We start from the raw sequence: 25,226 nt of genomic DNA on the forward strand, positions 1-25,226 counted from the left end.
AAAATGGAAATTTGCAACGCGTGGTCAGGGTTGTCGAAATTTTGGCTGCTTCATAATAGAACTAAAGGCCCTTCGGTTTCTGGCTAGATCTAGATCGAGATGGAGAGAAGAAGAATTTGATCAAAAATATATTTGGCATTATAAGAGATATAATAAGATTGCTGTAACTCGAAGATATGATTCATGGATAGTTTATAAATTTACAGGACCCATGAATGTGTGGATTTGCTTGGATGAAGTCTGTTGGAACTATGGATACATCTTGGAGCCTGTATTGACAGGCTTGATGATTTCGACAGCTTGTAGGTCACGAATGAGATTAGCCAACATGAGATCACATCCACGCGCAGCGACAAAGCTCATTGTTACTGGCAAATACTCTGTTTTCAGAGACACTGTGGAGTTGTAAGATACTTCTCCAACAGGAACCACAAAATCCGGAACGTCGGCCATATTTGATATACGCCCATCTTTAAAACCCATAGGTGGCGCAGTAGGAGAGCTAGAGTGATACAATAGCTGTTAGCCTCTGAATTATATAGAAATGGCGGAGGGTAACTGACTCAGAATACACATTGCGATATTGGGTTTCGCCCGTGCTGTAAGGGTAGATGTATACTCCTTCAGAGCAGGCTTCTTTATTCGATTTGCCGTATCCGTTAGTTTCCCACCATTCTCGAAATATAGTTTTATTTCTCAATGCCACATCATAAGAGGCGTCTCCGCCATTATCCTGGCCCCATTGCCAGCGCTTCAGGGGGCCTGGGTTAATGAAGGGATGTCGTCCACCATTCTGGGCGGCGTAATCTGCGTAGAAAGGTAAAGCCAAGGAGCGATACTGCCCAACAGAGGTGAGAATAGCGTACGTCTAGGCCAGAGTTAGCGTAATGAGCTTGGAAATAGAGAAGATCTAAATACTGTGTTTAGAAGATCCGTCACATTGCTCGGCGCGTTTTCAGGGTGCGTTTCCCCCCATCTTTCAGCGATGTCCACATATTCTCGCTCAGATCCTAAGAATTTCTCAACCTTTTGAACAAACTCTTCTAGCATAGAGCCAGCCTCCGTCTCAGAATCAGGGAACGAGGCGTTCTGATAGAATATTCTCTCGGGGTATTTCTCATAATTTGTGAAATTTGGATACCATGCATGTATCGTGGAGGACCATGTTTCAGCATCACGCGAAAAGACACCGGCAGTATCAAGATCCTTGCATAGAGGGAGGACATGATCAAGGCCAATGGCCCCAGTTGAAGGCCTGTTGGCAAAAACCCCCTGCTTACCACCTGGACTTCTCATAGAGCCGCCAGTATCACTGCCAATTGTAATATCTAACCAGTCGTACGCGGCGATACCTGCCCCTGGACCAGACGATGACCCACCAGGAGCTTGATATCCATCGCCCTGCACAGCAAATCAGCATGCCTGTTAATTTTCCAGCATTACCGAATCTTATTTACTCTTGGGTTGAAAGGACAGTGAAAGTCGACCCAGTCAGCAGTAGGATTATCACCGTTCGCAAACTGAACGGTTCCCATTTTACCAACAATCACGGCACCTGCATCAATCAATCGCTGTATCGAGGGCGCAGTGGTGTTTCGTTGCGGGTATAAGTCATAAAAAGCGCGATTACCCCCACTCGTGCGTAGTCCTTTCAAATCGAAGATGTCCTTGACACCACAACGCAGCTATTGAAAATCAGTATCGCAGCCACACAATTAATTCCTGGATCGCATACCCCGGCAAGTGGTTTGTCTGCAGTTGGGGTATAGTATAATCGAGATGGCACGGCGACGCTTTTGGTCATCGCACCCTTGTTGAATATTAGCAACTTTCAATTGAGACAAGCAGGGCAATGTCCTACCTCCGTCAGAGCTGGCAAGGATATAAATCCACCATTCTCATCACTAACAGCCCCTTCAGTAAAAGTGAAGTGGCTGTCGGTGTAAACTCGAAATGCCTTGAATATTTCGCCAGTTCTGGCTGAAAGAAAATAAGGTCCATTTGGTAAAGATTGGCTCATCTTGGCATATACCAGGAGAGGGTTCTGGTCCTTATAATTGGACGAGGTTAATACTAACTTGTTGCCCGGACTTTCGGAGGTCAAATCAACGGTGTGATCGATATCAGAGTCATCACCATTGTGCTCAATGTAGATGACTAGAGTAGGTGTTTTGATGGTCAATTAATAGGAGGGCAATTATACTTGAAGAATTCAACAAACCTTCCATAAAACCGAGCGCAAATACATCGTCCGAGAGTTGAAAACCAGTGATTGACTTTTCAAGTTCGTTTGAAGTAAAAGTTGTTGCATTAGTCCGAACGATTGTCAACGGGACGATGTCTGCAAGGGTCCAGTTCCAATTGAGAGTTCGTGATGAAGATAATTGAGATACGGCGACACCACCGGCCAAATAATCCACACCATTGAGAGATATTAGTTTTCCCTTGTCGACTATGGCAGTCGCCATACAAGTGAGACTGTAGAAAGTGAATGTCATCATAAACATCCTTGTCAGGGGCATGATACCCCGAAGTATAGCCATAATGCCAACTGTGAAGTACTATCAAGAGATTAAACAGAATGAATTCTTCATTTCAAGCTCAAGTTTATCTCGATGCTGAACTCCAAGTTTATAGATATTTGCTACCCCAACTTGGTTGAGTATTCCAACCTCATTCGGAGTATGGAGTAACTTATGCCAAGTCTCTGGTGATAACTAGCACGGCTTCAAAGGTACTTGACAACGGATCACCACAAATTGGGCCGGATAAAGTCCGAGCTGGGCAACTTCACGGAGAAAAGAGTCCGAAAATAGTAAGTTTGGTAGTTCCGATGTATGTGGTCGGCCGTTTCCGACGGAGATCATGTCAGTATTGAGGGGTATATTTTTTGATAGCTTTATCTAAGCCAATCGTGGTTCATGAATGTAGGGATTGGCGCTGTTGAGAGCAATTCAGTGGAGTCGCGGGGACGAGCCTAGTGAGTTGGGGGGGGGGGGTGTTCTCTTTCTTCTCCAATCCCTCAATGGCGCGCCTTTGAGGAATTCGAGGGGATTTAAGGGCTATTAGTTGGTACGATAGAAGTTCTTGGCAATTTTTGGTTGATATCATACAATTCCGTGACCGGCCGTTAGTCATTTTGTAAAGTCTATAAGATGGGTCTATGCCAAGTGGTAGTAGTCCATGATTCTTGGCATATACCAGGATTTATGCATTCTCTTCTAGCATATCTATGAATAATGAATTGATGATATGTCGTATCGGTGCCGAAGTTGCAAATACTCCCTCCTCAATTTCCGGTCCCATTTTTCCTAGCCCAGACACAGAAAGTCGCAACTCTCTCGTAGGGATATTGGTAGATTCGAATTTATTTCAATAGAGCTGAAATGATTGTCAGGCGTAGAGATGAAGAAATTCAAGTCGAGAAAATCCTTGCACTACATCATTTCATCTGCCAGTTCATCCATCTATGCTATGAGAAAAAGTAGGCGGGAATAGTCTGCAGTCGGAACAGCCTGAAAGCAGACTTCTTCATTCTATATCTATTTCTAGAACATATTTCTTGTTAATGGCGTCAAATATCAAACATCAACCTCCTCAAAGCTTGATCCATCGACCCATCCATCGCTTGTTCAGTTCCTTGGCTTCATCCACCAACCCTAATTCCAAGAGCAATTGAACGGATCCTCGAACGGAAGAATGCAGGGAAGAGCTGACCCAAGCATGAGTTGGAGCAGTGTGTTCTCCAATGAAGATTGTGTTATGCTCGGTCTTGTGGTAAGCTGGAATATATAGCTTATGTTGCTCCACGTCAGGTCTACACCAGGCAGTGGCAGTATGTTCATCTTGAAGCCAGCAAAGACGCTCATAATCTCCAGTGTAGAGGTCTCTAGCCTGTTCACCGTGAAGTGAGACAATCGAATCCAGCACAGTCTGTACATGTTCTTCATCAGAGAAGCTCACGAAGCGATCACTCCAATCCCCTCCACGATAGTGCATAATCAGACCGGGGCGTGATTCATTCAGACCATACACAGGATAATAAAGTGCACCGACAGGATCACTTGGAGGCTTTGAGTATCCTCCAAAAATAGGTCGCTCGCCCTTCTCCCAGAAGCGCTCTGAAAAGAGTAGGGCAACCTTGCAGGCAGATTTGAATCGGAGACCAGCTTCACTGATCGCGCGACCCAAGACCGAGGAGAAAGTCGGTAGATCCATGAAGCGAGTCATAGTAAATGGAACCGCCATAATTGTGTAGTCGTATTCCTTAGACTCGAATGTCCGATTGCTAACACTTGGATACCAAGAAAGACGCGTCCGACTAGTGTTATTTGGACCCTGTACTGATTCCAATTTGCGAATCTTTCGGTTGAGAGTAAGTCGGTCTTTGATATGAGGCAGAAATGCGTCAGATAGACGGCTGAAGCCTCCATCAATGCAAAGCCAATGAGTCTCACCTAAGGAATCCTTACTGCCGTCTAAACCAAGGTTTGAATTGTGGTGAAGTTCGTCCCAGAAGACGTCGTAGTCAGAGTCTGTCCAGATTTGATCGGTGACATTCTCGCTGGCTTTAAAGACATGGCGCATCATGGCCTGTTCACTCCAATCATCTAAGCCTTCGTCCATGGCGATCTTATGCGCGCGCCAAACATCCTTCTGAATCGATTTCAGGGTCTTCGTATCTTTCAAGATATTGTCCATCTTTTTTTCAGTATCTTCAAATTCGTCACTGGTCATTGATGGTGGATCGTTCAGGTCTGGATTTGCCTCAATTTCACCCCGTGTTGGAATACGACCGTCAGCGTGTCGACGAGTACCTTGAGCAATCAACTCATTAGGATGATGTTGAATCCAAGGGATAAAGTCGATCTTCCATCGAGAGTCATTCTTATTCATAGTGTTCAGGATTTTGGCCATTTGAAAGGTCAATTGATGGTCCGTGTAGAGGAGGGTTTCGTTGTCCTCTTTGTACGTGACGGAATGAGGAAGTCTCATCGGCCCCATTTCAGCCCATTCTTGCGTATCGGCCATATACTTGGTTCGAAAGCGTCCTCCAACCCGGTCACTGGCTTCGATAATCTCCCAGTTGTGGACGCCGACACTATCAAGCATGAGCGCGGTTGCGAGGCCTGAAATACCACCGCCAACAATTGCGATGGAAGCATTTTTGGGCGAAGCTCCGGACGAGACACCCCCTTTGTGGTCTGTCTTTTGCTTTATAGAAGCTACTCCGTCAAACCAAGTCCCAAGAGAGTCGAAGTCTTGCAGAAGCGGAATGCCCATCTCGGCGGCAGATCGTTTCTGAACCTTTCGTTTGATATGAACAGGGTTGCTTTTGCCAATCACCTTTGAAGATCCTTCGTTATGATACTTCGCACCCTGATTGTATATGAAGATACAGTTGTCGGGTTGAGCATTGCTAGGAACTGCCCATGCTAGTCGTTGGGGAGGTTGACCACGAACAGTATATTGGCCAATAATGTCGTCAGGATTTGTGTCATTGGGATGGGAGCAGGAAGCGTAAACAGCTGTTAGGGAGTTTGGAGGCTTCTCTAGCCAATTGAGATAGACATTTGCCAGTTCTCCAGCATGAACATCATTCGAAGTGGTGACTCTTAGAAGATTCTCTCGGCCAGAGACAGCTTGGGCTTGGCCTAGGAACAACGTCGCAACTGCAAACAAAACCTTGCGGCCCATTTCTTGTATATTTTGCCAAGTATATCATATAACAAATCGACCGCATACTTGACATTATATTTATAAGCACAGCGCGATCGGCAAAAGGGTATTCGTAAATTGAGGACCCCTTGAGGCGCCAAGAATATCTGCATGATCGGCACGGCTTCGTAGCTTCAAAGGTCCAAGAAAGGAAATAATCTTGTGTATGATAATGTGTCTTCAGGGTACTTAAAGTGGATAATCTTTTACTGTGCCGGAAACAAAGAGTACCTCATGAGCCGCCAAGGAAAGCCTCCAACGCGATTCCGCACTCGCAAATAGCGATGTTTTCGGCAAGACGTTGCAGCGATCATCAAGTAAGCTTCGCACCGTGTACCACGAGGTGAGACTTTTCGCTTGTAAAGGACCAGCTTTTGAGAAGGCCGGACGACAGTGGTGAATTGAGAGAAAGTAGGATTGAATTCTTTGATATGTTTGGTGATCATACCGTGGATGGCCATTGTCTGCGTGCGACCTGATGAAGTTTCGCGAAAGCACCAATTCCAGGCAAGAGTGGCAACTGCTATGATCAGTCAGCTCGTGAGTAATATTGGTAGACAACGCCGGTGAAGAGACTTCAAGCTGATGGGAAATCATCGATCTATATGGCGTCGAGCGGCTCGTGCCATCATTCTGGCCTTTGTTTCAAGTACGGGCTTAAAGTAACTTTGGTACTTCGGGGACCAAAATTTACATCGTAGTATGGACTGTTCCCAAATTAATATGAATGTAGATGTAGCAGGGTTTATGTCCAAAGTAAGAAAGAAGACGAAGCATTGAAATAGCTCACCTGTAAGCATTGAGCTACCCTATGACGATTCCATTAGCATCACATTCATTTTCCTGAGATAGATCTGGGCCTAGGCCGTCGCATGAATATACAATATTATTTTCGAGCCTGGATAGAGAGTAGTCGGAGAAATTGTGGAATATGAGAAAGGCCTGGTTGATGAAGTACAACCAGCACGATGAAAAGAACAAGACAGGGAGGTTCACAAGGTGCGCAAGTGTCTGTGATTTTCCCTTTTTTGTATGTTGTTCTCTGCCTGCCGGAGACATACAAGTCTTTTTTCGTCGGACGAAAGGGCATTGAAGATGCATCCTCATCCGAGTGGAAAGATTGAAGACGTAACCGTCATTGCCGAACATTCCATCCATCACCGGATGTAGTGAAGTTTCCGTTCTCTCAATCCTGCAGGATGTGGTCTACAGAGCCATAAGTGATATGCATTACGTTATACGCCATCTTCACAATTGACTTACAACTTGGCATAACTTGCACTTGAAGTGTCGCGGATAGCTTTTAAAGAAGACCGCCAAGTGGGTCTGATTATATCGACAACCCCCCGCGTCGATTTAGTCGCAGTGTGACGCGCAGTTTTTATCAACTTTGCCAATCGGCCGCGTTTGAAGCGGGCCGTGAAAGGCAGCAACTGCAAGTAGTTCCCAAGATGCGTTTTCTTCCAATGAGCGCCAGGGTAATATGTCTTTCGACTAGTCTGTTTATTTGTGAGCATCCCAAATACCCCTGGTCGCGATCTGTAGTCGCAGCTACTAAGATGACGCGAGGTGTAAGTTTTTGCTGTCATATTCTCCCGCAGTAGTACTGAAGAATAAGTACAGCTTATTGAAAGCTGGGTTTACCACCCCCTTCCCGCAATGCTAGGTTACCTTGTTGAAATTTATGGTCCGTACGCACCACTTGTGGAATTTACAAGCACCAGTCTGCGCTCAATTTCTTGCTTTGCTATGCTCGGGGACGCTATCCGGAATCTAGCAATCGAGCCCATCGCAGGGCCTCTCGGTATTATTTCCTGTTAATTGGTACCCGTGCTTTTTCCTCTTAGTCCAATGCGGATTCCCAACGAGACAAAAGTCGAGAATTGCCTCGGCTGGGACAGCCACTGGTGAGTGCAGATATGAAACTCGGCTTTTGTGCAGGAGATGTTGAGAGATGTTCCTACTGGCGTGATTCATATTCCTATCGCATAATCATTGGCTAGTATAGATTATCGCCTTGGCATGCAGGCGTGCCATATCAGTCATGGCTTTGTCAACCTCAAAACGATGAGCAGAATGAACTTTTTGAGATACAAGAATATTACCGTGCAATCAGAAGAAAAGAGCTGCCTAGTAAGAAGTCCATGTTTTACCTTTGTTTACTCTTCTGAGCCACAAGGATGTTGGCAGTCGCGACAATCAATGGTAAAACTTCGGATTAGGGTTCGGCATAGCCACGTTTGGCCTCGACTCCCCCACAATCTGGCAATCGTTTCTCAAAGAAGCAATTGCACTCACCACTCGCCATTCATTGAAATGTCAGAAAAAGGCTAATTTCGGAATGGCAGACAGCTTAAGTTTCTAGCAGTGCAGCGTGCCCCGTGGGAGCTCGTCTGCTTTCAATAACTGGTAGAATCGGCGGCCGTGGAGGCGCAGCAGGGAGCCCTGGAACTCGTATCACAATTTGACTCAAGCGGATTCGCAACCCGTCATACTTCATATGGTATCTCGTAGGGTTCTATTTACAGAGGCTGAATATGTGTATTGACGTAGAACTAGTTCCATATACAATGAGTGATCACCATGCAGGTGCCAGAGGATGGTGGTATATATAAGGCTAACTCTGTGGTCTCTTGATTATGTCTAGGAATTCCACAAAAAACTCAACCTTTCAGATCATGAAGATCCACCTTTTATCTAGTATATTTTGGGCTCTTTTAGCAGCTGCCCAGTTCCAAAGTATCAGTACAGGCGATGGCCTAGCATTTACAATTCATGTCCCCGAAAGAACGGCTAGATCGAGAGAAGGGCCCATCTTCTTTCAAATGAATGCCACCCGCACGGTTAAGTGGTTTGCACTTGGACAGGGTCGTCAAATGCGCGGAGCCAACATTTTCGTTGTGTATACCTCTGGTTCCAGCGACAACAACGTGACTGTTTCGCCACGCCTTGGGAAGGGTCATATTGAGCCAGAGCACAACCCAGATGCAGACATAACTGTTCTAGATGGGAGTGGGTTCTTCAACAACGAACGGACCACCGCAAATATTCGATGCGATAGTTGCTTGAGCTGGGATGGCGGCAGTGAAGACGTGACAAGCACCTCCAGTCCATGGATATGGTCTGTGAAATACGGAGATCCATTGAACTCTGATAGTGTATCGACCGAGATTACTTTCCATGATGACAAGGGAACAGTTTCTGTCAACTTGCAAAAAGCAACAGGGACATTATCCACAGACACGGGATCAATTTCGGATTTTAACCCATTTGCTGCGCTAAGCAGTGCAACAGTCACGAATGCACAGGCGGGGGGTTCCCCCATGGCCACAACACTCAATCGAAAGAAGTTAGCTCATGCTATATTGATGATCCTGGTCTTTGTTCTATTCTTCCCATTTGGAGCTCTGGCTCTCTATGTGTTCCCGTCGACCATTATTACTCACGCAGTCCTTCAACTTTTCAATTTGGGTATTGCCATTGCGGGACTTGGATTGGGGGTTTCAATGGCTCGAGAGCTTGATTTAAGTCATCATCATCACCCCATCATTGGTCTTGTAGTGGTTCTTGGACTGGTGATCTTCCAACCAGCGATGGGGCTTTTACAACATCGACATTACCGCAAAACCGTCGGCGATGGCGGGTCTGGAAAAGGTATTTTCGCATATTTACACCGATGGTTTGGAAGGTTAATGATCATTCTTGGTATTATCAATATGGGGCTGGGCTTCCGATTGACCGGGTTTGGGGATCCATATTCGCCGCGAGGGGCAGTAATAGCATGCAGTGTGGTCGCTGGAATTGTAGCGGTGGTGTATATAGTGATACTTCTGCTTGCCTCTCTCCGACGGCGACGTGCTCTTTGAAATATAACCATCAACCCATTTCTTTTTCAACAAGTTCCAATTAAATATCGAGCATTGAAAATGCTACAAGACGAACTTGTGGAGAAAAATAGAAATTAAAGTGGATACTTCCCCCGCTTATGTCATTTCCCTTCGGCCAATCAAAGGAGGCGGTGGCTGACTACGTCATGCGGCTGTCTTCCCCTTCCGCGGACTCTTTCGACTTCTTCTCTTCACAACTTTGCAATTCCTGGCGGGTTGGCAAATGCGAGGAAAGAATGCCATTACATACTGTCGCTTTGGGTGTGGCATTGGCACCAACTGCCATTCAGACATTTATCTCTCATGTGGGTCGAATATCTTCAGTGTTGTTGTTGTTGTTGTTGTTGTATATGTATCTGTGGACTACAGGGACCGGAGTGTTTACTGATTGAATGATTATTTGAACAGTACCTGCACCGGAAGTCTCTCCATGATAAGCCATCAGTCCATATAACCTATGATGAGGGTATTCATATTACGCGCGAATTCCTTTATTATGCCTCGAAACATCCGGTCGAAGATATTCAAGCCTTTACCCGCCAGTGGGTCCCAAGTCCGCACTGGGTGAGAACCGAGACAGTTACAATTCCCGATAAGCATCTCTCAGTAGCGGCGGAGGCAATCACTGAGCAGCTCGGACCGAAGGGGATAGTACGAGTGGGTGGTAAACAATGGTGGCAATGGCGAGGTCCAGCCGAGGAACTGAAAGGAGAGTGGATTGAAATGCGCGACCAGTACAATGAGACCAAGAAGGCCGGTGTGAAGAGCAACCGTATAATGCTATATATTCATGGCGGGGCATACTTCTTTGGTAGCGTGGATACTCATCGGTATATGTTGCAGCGCCATGCGCGTAAACTGAAGGGTCGCGTGTTCGCTCCGGAATATCGCCTTGCCCCTCAATTCCCCTTTCCATGCGCAGTGCAGGATTGCCTGGCAGCGTATCTGTGGTTGTTGAAGCATTATGATGCGAAGGAAATTGTCATTGCTGGAGACTCTGCTGGTGGAGGGTTGGCGCTGTCCCTGATGGTCATCATGCGTGATCAGGGGATCCCCTTGCCCGCAGGGGCGATCCTTATTTCCCCGTGGGTCGATCTCACCCATTCTATGCCAAGCATCGTGGAGGATAACCCTGGTGATTATATCCCTCCTTATGGATTCCGGCATAAACCGTCCACCGCTTGGCCGCCTCCAAATGCCGATGAGATCTTGAAGATCAAGAAACTTTCCCGTCAGCCCACCATCTCTGCAAAGGAAGTAGAGGAGACGGTTCCTGCTGCAAACAGCAATGCTGAAGAGACGGCAGTCCATGGATATACGCTGCATGAAAAGAAGTCAATTGCTCCAGGACATGCATACCCTGGTATGCAACAGGGATCGGACCCTAACACCATCCACGGCGAACCCGATAATATCCACGTCCTCCTGGAGGGCAAGACAGTTGAACTCAAAGATCAAATCCAGATGTATACGACTAACCAGCTCATGTCACATCCATTGGTTTCTCCAATTCTGCAACCATCTTTGGGCGGTCTTCCTCCACTTCAGATTATTAGTGGTGGAGGAGAGATGCTCCGCGATGAACAATTCTATATTGCTCACAAAGCAGCCAACCCTACTGCTTATCCTCCGAGTGATGTCTATCTTGATGAATTTGACCCCGACAGAAAAACACTGAATAGATACGAGCCTACTTACGTTCAGCTTCAAGTTTGGGACAACCTATGTCATGTCGCCCCAACATTTAGTTTCAGTCGACCTGCTAAATACATGTTCCGAGCTATATCCCAATTTGGCTCCTGGGCTCTCGCGCGTGCCCAGGATTCTGGAGTAGAAATCGTGGATGATGCCCAGATTGAGCCTCTATCATCAAGCAGCTCGGACGAAACTTCAAGCTCTGGTCCTCGCGATGGTACGAAGAAACCACCCGGGACAGATACTGGGATGTCATTCGTAGGCAGAGCAGGAGATCCTTTGCCAGCTTTCCATGACCATATGCTACGTGAACGGGTAGACAAGCGCGGCCGGACCTACCCACTTGATCCACCATCGTCCTACCCTGTTCTGGATATCTCGCCTGATAAGATCGGTGCAGTGAACCCGAAGCTTATATCAAAATGGCTGGCCGCGAAGCATGAATGGGACGTGAAGTTCTCCAAGGAAAAACTTCGAGTTCAGGGCCGGCGCATCAAGGAGATGGCACATGGATTCCAAGACTTCAACGGAGAGACTCCTCCGCCAAGCTCGTTGGCTGCCCGACGAGCTGCTCCAGGTGTACTACCTAAGCGTCATGCCAAGAAGAACTACGGACTGATGATGTGGAGTGGTTGGGGCAGTAAACATGATGAACGTATACTCGGAAAAGAACAAGGCGCAGAACAATCAGGCCGTCGCTCGACTCGCACAAGTGTGGATGCCGGTCAGGCTGGTACATACTCCAGCAAGCCAGCAATAACCGGCCAAAATACCTCTGATAATCAAGCTTCACAGGCCGCCGCTGCCAGTGCAGGTGTTATTAGTTGGGATCCAACCAGTGAAAAGAAACAGCCAAATGGGGACTTTTCGTCCGGCCGAATTTCGACAGATCCAGAAACTGCCTCCAATCGCCCAATTTCTCAAAAAAGCGGTGGTCCGATGCTCATCTTACCTGAAGTCGACAACCGCAAGTTGAAAGATGATAGCGCCAGTACAAGAGCGTTGTTCCATGCTGCTATGACATCGAACGCTTCTCTTCCCTACCTCAATGGTCGACCATCTTCCGTTGCTGGCCGCAGTGAATTCCTTTCTGATGACGCCAGTACAGTCGGCGGTGATATAGAGTCTGGCGCGGTCAAAGGTGGAGCTCCAGATGGCGCAAGTACCAGGGCTGTTCTCGGTGCTAAAGGAGTTGTTGGCGCTCTATCAGCGGGCGAGAATTCTCGTATTTCAACCGAAACATCGTCAGCGCGTGCCGGCCTTTCCGATGAAGAATCCCGAAATGCTTGACCAAGATGATTCAAGGTCCGTTGGTAGATTGCATTGACTTTGCTCCTTGGTTTCCTCGATCTCCCCATCATATCACTCACTTTATCTCCTTTCATTTGATCTTTTTCCATATATCGGCCTGCTTACTTTATAGCCGTGTTATTGAACATGGCTATTTCAGCCTAACTCGTTCTCATATTCCCTTCCATGTCTCCCCCATCTTTCAATCTCTTTTTCTCTTTCACAATTGAATATACCCCTTCTTACTTCTCGTGGATATTTTGGGCGCGGCCATATTGGATGGATTTGCCCAAGTCCTCAAATGCGAATACGATTTTGGCCGACCCTTTCGATTTGAACTGTTTGATTTATCAAAGCTATGTATCAATAAACAATGAAATCATTACAAGATAGACGAGAGGGTATTTTGCTGTACCTTATTGCAGGGTTAGAGACAAGAGGACAGAAGATGCCCAAAACTGAAAATTTTTATCAGGCTCTAATCTTTGCAGGATGAGTAGTATACAGATTCGAACAGTGGTAATCAATACACGAGAAACCTCGTTATAGAAAACAATATTAATGCCAGTCCAAGCCAATCTTACGTGCAACTTGCTCCGCAACATTGAGAAAAGCCTGGCGACGCGCACTTCGTTCTGCGGTCTCCTCAGCCACAACAGTTGGCATTCCACGGTCCGCATCCTCACAGACTCGTGCATCCAACGGGATATCACCAAGGAAGTCCACACCGAGCCGCTTGCATTCGGCCATAACACCTCGGTCTGCGCCGTGGGAGTGATTTCCATCTCCGTGAGAGAAAATGCGTGTTTGATGTCCACAGTTGGGACAGGCAAAATATGCCATGTTGCGAACCATGCCTAGGACAGGAACATCCATGCGTTGAAACATTCCAAAGCCACGGACAGCATCCCGTAGAGCGATATCCTGTGGTGTGGTTACGATTACTGAGCCATCAATGATGACTTCTTGGTTAATTGTCAATTGGACATCGCCTGTTCCTGGAGGAAGGTCAAGGACGAGAACGTCTAATGGGCCCCATGATACGGAGTGTAGCAATTGGTGCATGGCTTTGGTCACCATTAGTCCACGCCAGGAAATCGGTGTTGTGTCCATCGGTACTTCTCCTGTGGCTGAGTCGGTTTGTGTTTGAGGAAGGAGATAGCCCATTGACATAGACTTGAGGCCATAGTTTGTGAGGGGGATAAGACAATTATCTAGAATAGCGTTGTCAGCAGATGATTCCGGAAAGGTTGTACAAAAAAGGCGGGATAAATGACTACTGACTTTCATCGAGCCGGGGTTCTCCGGAGAGATTGAGTAGTGTTGGAACGGATGGACCGAATATATCAGTATCAAGAATGCCAGTTCTGATTCCTCGTCGAGCAAATGCAAGAGCCAGGTTTACTAGGAAATAGTATTGGTTAGTTTTGTTTACGAGAGTGGAAAGCCGTGGAAGCTCGGGGCAGTTTGACATCTTTGTCTCGAATAACAGGAGTAAACGGGGAAATATGGCAGACTCACCAGCAACTGTCGACTTGCCCACGCCGCCTTTAGCTGACGACACTGCGATGACCTTCTTCACATCTCGAATCTTCCGTTTTTGTGGAAGTCCGCGTCGGCTCTTGAGGCTGGGGGGCGTTCCTGAGCGTGGCAGGCCCTGGTGGCCGTCAGTATTGGGTGATATTGTATTGATATACAAATGATACATCTCGAATTGAGATGGAAGGAAAGAGGATACGGACAAGAGGATTATCATGCTGAAGGGATCGGAAAGTCGAAAACATGCGCCGTCGCATTGGCGCACACCAACTAGCTATAAGCCACATCCTCGCCGACGAAGCAGAGCGACTCCTTTTTCAGAATTGCAACTTGCAATTGTTTCGTGAAGAAGAATGATGCAAGACAGAATAAAACGGCAGAAACGCGGGCGGCGAGTTCACCGCCTGATTGTTCCATCCGTGACCGCCTCTGATGCGGAGCGACTAGTCCTAACAAAGACAATTAATCCGGATAACCGGAAAAACAAAAAAAAAAGTTGGTCGCGCGGCTTCTTCAACGACAACCACACACGATGGCACCAGGAAAGTCGCTGGCAGATCAGCTGGCAGAGCTAGAGGATCCAACTCCAAAGGGTATGTTGAGAGACATCCTGGATGTTTATTATATAGTTAACCCGTCATTCAGACTTTGATCCCGAGGACATTGACCGTGATGGGAATTCCAGCGACGAAGAGGCTGGCAAGCCCACAGAGATAAATGCTGGAAGGGAGCATTACCAGGCTGTAGGGTAAGCAAATATTGTGATTGGAATTATTGCTTTGGTATTGCGGTTTACTAACTCAAGACACAGCAAGGGAAAATTGCGAAAGCAAGAGCCTGTAGCTCTCGGGAAACAATACGACGGTTCTCGTGTTAGCCGCGATGCGCTCGATGCGGAAAGTGATGATGATCCATTTGCAGCCCGAAGCGATGACGAGGAAGACTCCGATGCGTCTGAGGTCGACGAGGATGAGGAGGTGGATACTGAAAATTCTGGATCCGATGTGGAGGGATCTCTCTCGGGAGAAAGCGATGAGTTATCGCAAGCTGACGACGATGAAGAAGACGACGAAGATGACAGTGAAGACGAAAGCGCATCCGACGATGACGAGCCGACTTCTGCTCTTCGCAAAACAAGCGGCAGTAAGAAGACTACCCAAAAGGAGCGACAGTCCGGAAACAACAATACCGGAATTAAGGCCGACGACCGAGAGGAATTGCGGAGGCTTATGGCTACTGATCAAAAAACCATTGCGGCCACCATTTCGCAAGCAGCTAAAGCCGATGCTGTTAAAGGAAAGGCTGTCAAGGAACAACGTGCTACCTTCGATGCTCTGCTGAACACGCGAATCAAACTGCAAAAAGGATTGACCGCTATCAACGACATTTCAAGAATTGCCGGTAGTGAAGATAAGGACCAAAATGAAGAGGTGGATGATGATACATCTTCAAATTCGGAGGCTATCAAATCTGCAGAGTCCGCAGCCCTTGCTCTTTGGTCGACTCTGGAGGACCTCCGAAGTGCTCTCGCTGATGCACAGTCCAAGGATCAGACGAAAAAGCGCAAGCGTTCGTCCGTTACAACAACCACGAGTTCTGCCTCGCTGTGGGATCGTATGACCGATCTCGAGACGGAATCCCGTCCACACCGTCGATCGGTGCTCGACAAGTGGTCCTTGAAAGTCAGGGGAGCCCCAAGCTCACTTCCTAACGCACGTGGAAAGCTGTTGGGCTCTGCTTCTGGTCAGCAGAGCATCACTGCAGTCCTTGATGCACACGTTGCAACTGAAGTCGGTGATCGATCTTCTAAGCGCCTACGCCACGCCTCATCTGCTGGCAGCAATGCAGCGGAAAATACAGAACCAATCTACGACGACACTATCTTCTACCAAACTCTTCTTCGTGAACTTGTTGAACAACGCATGTCTTCGTCTGAGGTCATGACCGGTGGTCTTGACTCCCTCCAGCAGCTGCCCTCCCGTCTTCCCATCCATCCAGTCACCGGTATGCGAAATGACAAGGTCAAGCGTGATATTGATACCCGAGCCTCCAAGGGCCGCAAGATGAAGTTCAACGTGCATGAGAAATTGCAGAACTTCATGACCCCCGAAGACCGTGGTTCATGGACTGTTCGTGCCCGTGATGAATTTTTCGCCTCATTGTTGGGTAGATCTGCCAGTGGCCTGCTGGGTGAAGGTGATGGTGATAGTGACAATGATGAAAGCGACGTTGACAGAGAAGAAGGTGGACTGAAGTTGTTCCGGGCTTGAGTGGATTCGCACATAGCGGAGTATGCATGTATATCATATTGTTCTGGATACAGGATTGTCGATTACAGTAAATATATATCAAAATTTCCCAGATCATTAAAGGCGTTCAAATTCGAAGTATTGTTCCCAAATAGACAACCATCAAATGATGCTCTCTCTCTTTTTGTACCCGGCCAATCTGTTCATTCAGTATCATGATATTTAAGCTCGGTAATAGTAATAGGAGTAGCTGATCATTCGAGCTACTAAGATATCCGAAATTCAAAGCTCCATCGGGCCGATTGTGAGTCTTTCACCCCCTGGTACCCCGCTTGGAGCGGTTTTGATCCCGTCGGATGCGAAGCCGAGGAGGGGAAAAGCCCTCGACGACCAGAAATTCCCATGAAGCATTTGTATATTGACCACGCTGCTCGCCATGCCGCAGAAGAAACGCCCCTACGTGCCGAAAATAAAAGGTATCCTCTCCCATCTTCATACTTGGATGTTTCAATCATCTCTAATCGTAGTTAATAGGCTGTTATGAATGTTCTCAGCGCCGAATCCATTGCGACCGCACACATCCCAGTTGCAAAAAATGCGAGATTAAAGGCATTTCTTGTAGTGGATTTGGTGTGTCATGGAGATTTCGAAATAGTTTTTCAGTAGGAACGAAAGGGGTGAAGAATGACAGTCTGTTGACTGAAAATTGGAGGCATGCTACGCCGAAAAACTGCACTACGAAGAGCAGCCCAGTGAACAATCAGCAAGATACTCGAGCATCCATGGGAGACTCGAGGTTAAATGAATCTTCGACTTTTATATCTACTCTCTCGCCACAACCGGGCTTGTCTAGCACTATAAGCCCAAGAGAGACCTTTCTGCTGGAATATTGTAAGTTGCTGTTGACCCATAACTAAAGGACGAATAGTTCATTTATCTCATACGTATTAGTCTCTCAACACATCGCACCAGAAATGGTCATAATTGATGACCAGAATAATGGATGGCGGCACATGGTTCTTCCACTCGCACATTCAAATGCGATTGTCATGAATTCTGTCCTAGCGGCATCTGCATTCCATCTATCAGCCAGGAGTGGCAGTGGACTTCACGATGCTACAAATCTTTATGCAAAAGCTATTCGTGAACTACAAAGGCGAAGCGTTATAGACCAATATGACTTAGAAACACAACATAACGTTATCCTGGCAATCCTTGTCCTTCTCGTGGCTTTGATGGTAAATGGCTCGTCCGATTTCCCCATTGTTTTCCAAATGCTTCAATCCGCCATTTCAGCAATCGGTGGTGATTCTATTCTTTCAGAAGGCGAACTGGCCAAATTTCTATTGCGACAGATATACAAGTAAGTTGGACTCATGTCGACGGGTACAAATGAAACCTAAAGGCTGATACAACCAGGATGAGAGTGTATGGAGCGCCTTTCATTAGTCAAGACGTAGGTACCTGCACTCTGCTATTCGAAGGACAACAGGGATTCGATTGTCTGGAATATTATCGTCACCTCTACCCAAATTATTTCGACTCAATCGAGAGGATCGCCAACCTGAGACAGCAAGCACATGATATTTATCTTTATCGCGCATCACTAGGAGATGGTGGCCCTCCCTCTACGCATCTGGTGGAGAATTTCAAAGCAACTCTCGAGCTTATGCCCGAGGGATCTTTGGGCGAGCATTCGCTAATATGGGCGTGTTTTATTGCTGCTTCAGAAAGTCATACTCCCGAGCATCAGTCTTTTTTTGATGAATATCTGAAGCGACAGTTTAGTCGTAGTGGGTTTGTTAATATTCTGCGGGCTTTGGATCTTCTCAAAAAGATACGCAGTAACGCAACGAATGAGAATTGGACGAAGTTGTTGCCAGAACCGCAGGTGTTTATTATGTGAGTAGGCGAGGAATCGTTGCATGGTCTACTTCTATCCGAGTCTGTGGTCGTAACAATTAAGAAAATTGGCCGATTTATCTCTAATTTAATCATTTTGGAATGTGACTGAAATGTAACCTGCTGGCGTATTATGTTTTGAAGTATGTTCAAGTTGCTGAATGAGTCCCGCTTATGCAAAGCTGCGACGATCGAGTTGCCGACTATAAGATGAATGGTCATATCAAGTATTACTGGTGGTCATTGCTCGTACTCCTCTCGCCATTGCTGTCGTAAAGACTCGATCAGTGTATCCATATCCCACCCTGTTCTGACATGCATATCTCGTAACAACGACTCTGCTGCTTTCTGGTCCGCTCTACTACTTAGAGCCCAGCCCCCTTGGTGAAAGATTAGCAAAAAATATCTCAAAACCGGGTGTCATGGAAGTGACCTACATGCCACTAGACTGTGACGTGCTGTAAACAACGTGTTCTCGGCTTTAGAATTCGACTTTGCTAGACCCAATACGTGAAGTAAATGATGTCTTATATGTTTCTGTCATAACGAGATAGGCCCGTCAGCGATTAAGAAGTCTGTTTGCATTAGAGCGAAGCTTACCTCAATTATCCGTGACTGTCGAAGGGTCTCGTATGTGGATGATGCTGCAGAACTTTGTGAGAGTGCCAGGACGATCTTGGCCATATGATAATATTGTAACCCTATCACTATATCAAAGTCAGTCGGTTGGCATTACCCAAACAAAGTCGTCCTTACCGTGAACTGGAAGCAACATCCAAATTGCCGGGAATCGTCTGTTCGCTTCTGCTCCTCGTGGAACTACCCGGATTGGCTCAAAGGTGTGAGGTTTCATTGTATACCATTCTTGAACCTCTTCGTCGATGGACTTTGATATTGAATGATTTGAAAAAGCACCTTGCAGTGATTTGGCCAGTAGAAAAACCATCCTACTGGACCAAGCAAAATCGTCATCTCTGCCAAAGACATCAGAGTCTAAGAAATTCTGCAGATCAGTCCGCAGTGGTTGCTGGGTGGTTAGTGATACATAAATGTCCTGACGCAAGCACAGCCAAGCCGCAGCCTCGCCTAAACCTCCTGAGGAACCAAATGCTGACACTGTGTTGAGAATATGAGTAGTGCCCGTAAGATGAAATTGATTATCCTCCCCTGAGAGCTGTTAGCTGCCGATCATCTTGCAAATATCTCTGCGTTTGGGAAACGGGATTACTTACCGTCCATTTCTTCATGTTGTCGCAGAATTGCCACGGAGGCTAGAACGTCTTCAGTGATATACTGCTCTGGCTCCGACATGGCAGGAATTAGAAGCTCCACGCAGTGATTGTGGTACTGCAAAGCCTCCAGCTCATCTTCCGTCTTCCCCCGGTTCAAATGACGTGAAGAGAATGCCAGCACTGCATGGCGAAGGACAGAATCTTTGAGCGCTCTTGCAGGAACCTCTGTCTCGAAATGTCGCTTGGGATCTGTGATATCAGCCTGTATATGTCAGACATTAAATACGAGGACGGGGAGGGAGAGCATCTGCGGACTCACCCAAAGAGCCATATTCTCGACGAAATTCCGGATTAGAACAGCTTCACGCTCGGTGAATGTATGAATAGGGTTATAGGTGGATCTGTGTCGAGACGAGGATGAAGATATCGAAGATAGGTTTGCCGGAGATGTACTAGTATCTGTAATGGCAAACCCAGGAGCGGAGGGCGATGGGAAGCCCAGAGTATTTTGAGGATGGTCTCCTGCAGATGCGTATCTTCCAGAATTGGCACCTTGACCATATGAGCCATCCTGATGAGGGGAGAATTGGGATTCGAGGATGCCATGATTCTCCACATAAAGGCTTGTGATCTCGGGCGTTTCGTCGTGAAAACGAACTATTTCTATGGATCAGCATGAACGGATTTTGAGTGTATTATCGTACCTTTTCCATGGACTCGAGGCCAGTCCAAGTGCTCTGGAAATGGGATACTGGGCAGAGCTAGCCCTTCGCGAAATCGAATCGATGAACGGTTGCACCGGACACCAGCACGCTGGCAATGCCGACATCTCTCTGCATGGACATCACCTAACTTTAGAACTTAGTACTAAAATAACTCGACGCGCGCAGGAATAGAGATTGATTATCGAACATTTTAGATGACGGACTCCATGTCGCAAAGATGTTGAGTTAACAAACGCACTCCCAATCGTCTCGTCCACTCCGACTCGGACTTACCCCGACATCTTTCACTGAGCCAAATAAAAATTAGCAGAAGAACAATCCACATTTTCAGAGTATCAAATTACCATCCAACCACTAAACGACTTCTCCGCGTCTGTAATTCCATTCGGTGACTTAAGGAAGGGTTTATATGCGGAAAGAATTCCCTGGAGAAGACGAAGTTGTTGGAGGCAAATCTCTCCGATGCGGGGGAAGAATCCCCACAATTTGATATTGGAGCAATCAAAAGACTGGAGAAGCTGTCGAGCTAGGACTGATTGAGAAATGATTGGGGAATTTAATGACTGAACGAACACCGGTCTGACCAACAGTGGATCACCTGTGGTTATGGACCAAATTGCTGATTTCGATGAGGAGGGCAATTCTTTCCACACAGTATGCAACTATTCAGGGCTCATCTTGAAGAATTTTAGATGCACTAGATGGGAAGAGTTTCCTCCGTAATTAACATGAAGTAATCATACTCGTGCTAACTAGTACTGCAATATCCTAGATTGTTCGAGCTATAAACTATTTAAGCCTGGGTTGAACCCTAGAATCAACATCCATCTCGACTCATCTCATCTCATCTATTCTTCTTTTATTACCCCCTCCATCTTCAATCTAAATTCTAAAATAAACAGTCAGACATCATGGGCGTTCAAAGATTGCAGGTTGGCATGGCCGGCCTTGGTCGTGTCGGCAAATTGCATGCTATGAACTTCCTTCAACGAACTCCTCGAGCCCAACTTGTTGCAGCCTTCACTCCAGACCAAAACGAGATTGCTTGGGGTCGAGTCAACCTTGAGCCTCATGGAGTCACTCTATATACTGATTACGATGAGATGTTGAAGCACCCCGGTCTACAGGCTGTCGCTATTGGAACAGCCACTTCAGTGCATGCCGAGGAAGCCATCAAGGCAATCGAGAAGGATCTGCATGTTTTATGCGAGAAGCCCCTCTCCGTCGATGTGGAAGTGGTTAGTTGATTCTATTCTCCCTCTTGACAAATTCTTCTTAAGCTAATGTGTCCTCTATAGTGTCGATCTGTGGTCGAGGCAGCCAAAAAGAAGCCTCATCTCAAAGTGATGTGCGGGTTTTCACGTCGTTTCGACGAGTCTTATCGTGACGCATTCGCAAAGACCGAACAAGGTCTGATCGGTCGCCCTTCGATCATTCGTAGCCAAACGTGCGACAAGTTTGATCCATCCGGGTTCTACGTCGAGTATGCCGCCTGGTCGGGTGGTGTTTTTGTCGACATGTCTGTTCACGATATCGATTTGACTCTCTGGTTCTTTGGTGACGATGCAATTCCTAAAAGCATCTCTGCTCATGGTATTACAGCCGTCCAGCCTGAGCTGAAGAAGCACAAGGACTATGATAATGCAGTCGGTATTGTCGAGTTCCAGAATGGCAAGATTGCCTATTACTACTGCACTCGGATGATGGCGCATGGCCAGGAGGATACCACGGAGATCATTGGAACCGAAGGCAAACTCACTGTCAATGGCAATCCTCAGCGGAACTTCGTAAATTATTATCACGCTGGGGGAATCACTCGTGAAGTCCCACCCAACTTCATCGGTCGCTTCGGTCCTGCATTCACTCAGGAAGCCAATGAATTTACGGCCGCCTGTCTGGATAATACCCCATTACCGATGAAGTTGACCAATGCTGTGAAGGCAGTTGAGATTGGATCTTATTTGCAAGAAGCTCTGCGAAGTGGCAAGCAGATTCATTTTGATGAGATCGGACGTCGCATTGAAGAATCCAAGCTCTAAAAGTGAGACAGAAATGATCTATGTTGATAGAAATGCAATGAATCTTCTAAATGCTTGCTAGAATATTTAACTAGCCCTACGAATTTTATATAAGAAAATACTCTGTCAAATCAGGGCGCTGTCTAGCAGTACTAACTTGGTTATAACCATAGACTAATTAGGGCTTTTACATGTCATTCCGAATTCATGAATAACTTGCTTTTTTCATGTATTCACATGGTTCATTTTTTTACCATCTTCAGCTTCTCTCCTTCATCCACTGTCCACTCACTCTAAGTACAAGTTCACTGTACAGCACCAGTCTCGTCTTACGTGGAGTCACGCAGGAACGGCATCTTCGTTACCTCGTTGGTCCATCAGGATCCACCAAGGGGGGACGCCTCGACAATGCCAATGCCAATTGTAGTTTGGATTACCCGCCGGGGCTTTTGCGATCGGCGCATACAATGAATGGCTTCTCCTCTCGATGACGTTGCAAAGGACGATCAGCAGAGTCAAGGCGTGTTTCGCATTTTGGGATGTTTTAGCACTCATATTTCTTCTCTTGACATCTCTTCTTTGGAAGATTCTCTTTATCTTGCAGCAGGCTTGCTATTATATAACGGTCGATCCATGCGCCAGGTGCGCCAGGTGGACTGATATACTCCTGTATACGAACATGCAATTCGATTTTCAAGCACCACTGGGACTGGGATCCCTTTGTGCTTCCATTTTGTCCCTTTTTAGTGGGAATCATCAACAAGGGCAGATCACACATCATCCTGTTCTACCACCGTCATATCCACTTGCAGTGCGCAACCCTTACCTATCAGCATGGATGCCCAGCGATCGCGTTCAACAGCTTCCGTATGCTGAACCTCAGTTCTGGGCGGGCCAAGAGCTCGGATGGTCCGTGATTGTTCGAGTGGATGGCCAGGCATATAGTCTCATGGGGGTTCCTGATCTCGACGAAGACCAAATCCTACCGGCCACGGTGCATCGAGCTGAATTCACCTCAACGCACTCTATTTTCGACCTCACGGCTGGTTCCGTAAGGTTCACGCTTGACTTTTTCTCTCCTGTCACGCCTTCGAACTACTTACGACAGTCTCTCCCGTTTAGCTACTTGAATGTTCAAGTTTTTGGGTCTTATGGCAGTGATATTCAAGTCTATTCGGATATCGATGGAAGATGGACAGGTCGCGAGGACCGGTCAGTCCTTGATTATGAAATTCACGACGACGGATTTGCTATTCACTCGCTTTCGGTGGAAGATGCAGCGAAATATACCGAGGCTAGTGATATGGCTCTCTGGGGTAAAGCTATTCTTGCTTCTCGTCCAACTGAATCCAGCAGCCTTTCGGCGCTTACCGGTGATCCAAAATCTGTGCGATCTCGATTCGCGCGTGAAGGCGACCTCTCCGAGCAAGAGTTCGCTTGGACATACGACAGTGTAGCTGCTTTGGCTCACGATTTGGGAACTGTTTACGGCGAATCATCCATCAATTTCGCGGTTGGCTACGAGCGAGAGGCTGCCATCAACTATCTCGGAGAAGAATATACTGGGTTCTACCGCGCTGAATACCCTACTACACACCAAGCCGTCGCGCACTTCTTTGATGATTACAAAGCTGCGCTCAAAGAGTCCCTCGAGCTAGACCAGGAGCTAGCTGCCTTTGCTACTGCAACAGCTGGCCCGAAGTATGCGGATATAGTTGCTCTCTCGACGCGCCAGGCATATGGTGGTATAGATCTAACTATTCCCAACGACTCGCTGGATACGGAAGACGTTTTAGCATTTATTAAGGAGCTTTCCAGCGATGGTAATGTGAACACTATAGATGTGATCATGCCAGCATTTCCAGTGTACTGGGTCCTAGATCCCGATTGGATTCGCCTCATGCTGGAACCTGTGATGCGATACCTTGATGCTGACCGTTGGCATCTACCATATACCATCCATGACCTCGGCACACACTATCCTCATGCTATTGGACACGATGATCAGGAGGCTGAACCAATGCCCATAGAGGAATGTGGTAATCTACTAATCCTAGCTCTTTCATATGCTCGTGCTACGGGTGATACCGACTGGACCGATCAATATTTGAAAATCTTCCAGAAATATGCAGACTATCTGGTCGATAACAGCATTGATATCGCGAACCAACTTTCTTCGAATGACGCTGCCGGCCCCCTCTCCAACGAGACGAACTTGGCTATCAAGGCTGCTGTTGGAATTAAGGCTTTCGGTGAGCTAAGTAGAATCGATCAATACTCCCGTATTGGCGAGGAACACGCATCCTTGCTCTTTGAGGAAAGTTTAGGTACAGATGAAGAGCAAACCCATTTCGTACTACAGTATCCTGACCATCCTGAATCCTGGAAGACTCCGTACAACCTCTACCCGGATGTACTTCTTGGGCTAAACACATTCTCTGAGGATGCAATTCGGGTGAATAGCGAGTTCTACTCTACTGTCCGAGGCAAATATGGTGTTGCACTAGACAATAGACAGGATTGGGCCAAGTCAGATTGGAATATGTGGCTAGCTGCTACCTTCGAGACCAATACCAGAAACGAGTTCGTCGACGACCTTTGGGCTTACATGACCAACGGGAAACACAACTGGCCATTCTCTGATCGTTATATCACTGACTCTGTTCATGGAAATGTACCTGGAACGCCGATACTCTGCCGAGCACGTCCAACGGTTGGTGGGCATTTTGCCCTTTTGGCATTGAAAGGACCGGCGTCGATTCAGTCTTTGTCCTTTAAAAAGCCCACCAGCATGAGGCATCAGAGGGGAGATGCATCTTACTTCAAGCCTCATAGCCCTGAACTGTGATTATGTTTCGTATTATATTCACTATTACGACTAGTGTCCTCAGAAATAACATCGTACAATAAAGTTTCCTCATTAACCATTCACTGCATTATAATCTCCATATTGAGACCTTCATCTGTAGAC

General features: G+C 46.9%; 9 protein-coding genes across 9 annotated transcripts; 5 read left to right on the forward strand and 4 right to left on the reverse strand.

Moving 5' to 3' along the window:
- Positions 1 to 249: 249 nt before the first annotated feature.
- Positions 250 to 2,468, reverse strand: N7469_001757 (uncharacterized protein; the record flags this gene model as incomplete). The annotated part of the gene is made up of 7 exons (XM_056640677.1): positions 250 to 502; positions 564 to 868; positions 919 to 1,401; positions 1,458 to 1,685; positions 1,736 to 1,810; positions 1,862 to 2,157; positions 2,222 to 2,468. 7 exons carry the CDS (start codon positions 2,466 to 2,468, stop codon positions 250 to 252), a joined length of 1,887 nt encoding a protein of 628 aa, XP_056506434.1.
- A 1,129-nt stretch (positions 2,469 to 3,597) lies between these two features.
- Positions 3,598 to 5,697, reverse strand: N7469_001758 (flavin monoamine oxidase family protein; the record flags this gene model as incomplete). Its single annotated transcript, XM_056640678.1, has 1 exon — positions 3,598 to 5,697. The coding sequence occupies one exon, from the start codon at positions 5,695 to 5,697 to the stop codon at positions 3,598 to 3,600; it is 2,100 nt and encodes a 699-aa protein (XP_056506435.1).
- Positions 5,698 to 8,357: 2,660 nt separating this feature from the next.
- Positions 8,358 to 12,590, forward strand: N7469_001759 (uncharacterized protein; the record flags this gene model as incomplete). The annotated part of the gene is made up of 3 exons (XM_056640679.1): positions 8,358 to 9,532; positions 9,841 to 9,910; positions 10,014 to 12,590. 3 exons carry the CDS (start codon positions 8,358 to 8,360, stop codon positions 12,588 to 12,590), a joined length of 3,822 nt encoding a protein of 1,273 aa, XP_056506436.1.
- A 558-nt stretch (positions 12,591 to 13,148) lies between these two features.
- N7469_001760 (Mrp/NBP35 family ATP-binding protein) lies at positions 13,149 to 14,298 on the reverse strand (the record flags this gene model as incomplete). Its single annotated transcript, XM_056640680.1, has 3 exons — positions 13,149 to 13,804; positions 13,875 to 13,994; positions 14,112 to 14,298. The coding sequence occupies 3 exons, from the start codon at positions 14,296 to 14,298 to the stop codon at positions 13,149 to 13,151; spliced, it is 963 nt and encodes a 320-aa protein (XP_056506437.1).
- A 363-nt stretch (positions 14,299 to 14,661) lies between these two features.
- On the forward strand, positions 14,662 to 16,399 carry N7469_001761 (AATF family protein; the record flags this gene model as incomplete). The annotated part of the gene is made up of 3 exons (XM_056640681.1): positions 14,662 to 14,722; positions 14,775 to 14,877; positions 14,941 to 16,399. The coding sequence occupies 3 exons, from the start codon at positions 14,662 to 14,664 to the stop codon at positions 16,397 to 16,399; spliced, it is 1,623 nt and encodes a 540-aa protein (XP_056506438.1).
- Positions 16,400 to 16,814: 415 nt separating this feature from the next.
- Positions 16,815 to 18,284, forward strand: N7469_001762 (Zn(II)2Cys6 transcription factor; the record flags this gene model as incomplete). Its single annotated transcript, XM_056640682.1, has 4 exons — positions 16,815 to 16,854; positions 16,913 to 17,269; positions 17,330 to 17,741; positions 17,798 to 18,284. The coding sequence occupies 4 exons, from the start codon at positions 16,815 to 16,817 to the stop codon at positions 18,282 to 18,284; spliced, it is 1,296 nt and encodes a 431-aa protein (XP_056506439.1).
- A 236-nt stretch (positions 18,285 to 18,520) lies between these two features.
- On the reverse strand, positions 18,521 to 20,622 carry N7469_001763 (uncharacterized protein; the record flags this gene model as incomplete). The annotated part of the gene is made up of 9 exons (XM_056640683.1): positions 18,521 to 18,660; positions 18,718 to 18,817; positions 18,881 to 18,987; positions 19,037 to 19,447; positions 19,513 to 19,774; positions 19,832 to 20,175; positions 20,217 to 20,360; positions 20,511 to 20,524; positions 20,582 to 20,622. 9 exons carry the CDS (start codon positions 20,620 to 20,622, stop codon positions 18,521 to 18,523), a joined length of 1,563 nt encoding a protein of 520 aa, XP_056506440.1.
- Positions 20,623 to 21,148: 526 nt separating this feature from the next.
- On the forward strand, positions 21,149 to 22,276 carry N7469_001764 (putative NAD binding Rossmann fold oxidoreductase; the record flags this gene model as incomplete). The annotated part of the gene is made up of 2 exons (XM_056640684.1): positions 21,149 to 21,475; positions 21,536 to 22,276. The coding sequence occupies 2 exons, from the start codon at positions 21,149 to 21,151 to the stop codon at positions 22,274 to 22,276; spliced, it is 1,068 nt and encodes a 355-aa protein (XP_056506441.1).
- A 658-nt stretch (positions 22,277 to 22,934) lies between these two features.
- Positions 22,935 to 25,103, forward strand: N7469_001765 (putative glutaminase; the record flags this gene model as incomplete). Its single annotated transcript, XM_056640685.1, has 1 exon — positions 22,935 to 25,103. The coding sequence occupies one exon, from the start codon at positions 22,935 to 22,937 to the stop codon at positions 25,101 to 25,103; it is 2,169 nt and encodes a 722-aa protein (XP_056506442.1).
- Positions 25,104 to 25,226: the final 123 nt, after the last annotated feature.

The sequence above is a fragment of the Penicillium citrinum genome, assembly GCF_028827155.1.
Source record: "Penicillium citrinum strain IBT 23319 chromosome Unknown utg000001l:1.0-4955037.0:1.0-4956770.0, whole genome shotgun sequence".
Classification (NCBI taxonomy): Eukaryota; Fungi; Ascomycota; class Eurotiomycetes; order Eurotiales; family Aspergillaceae; genus Penicillium; species Penicillium citrinum.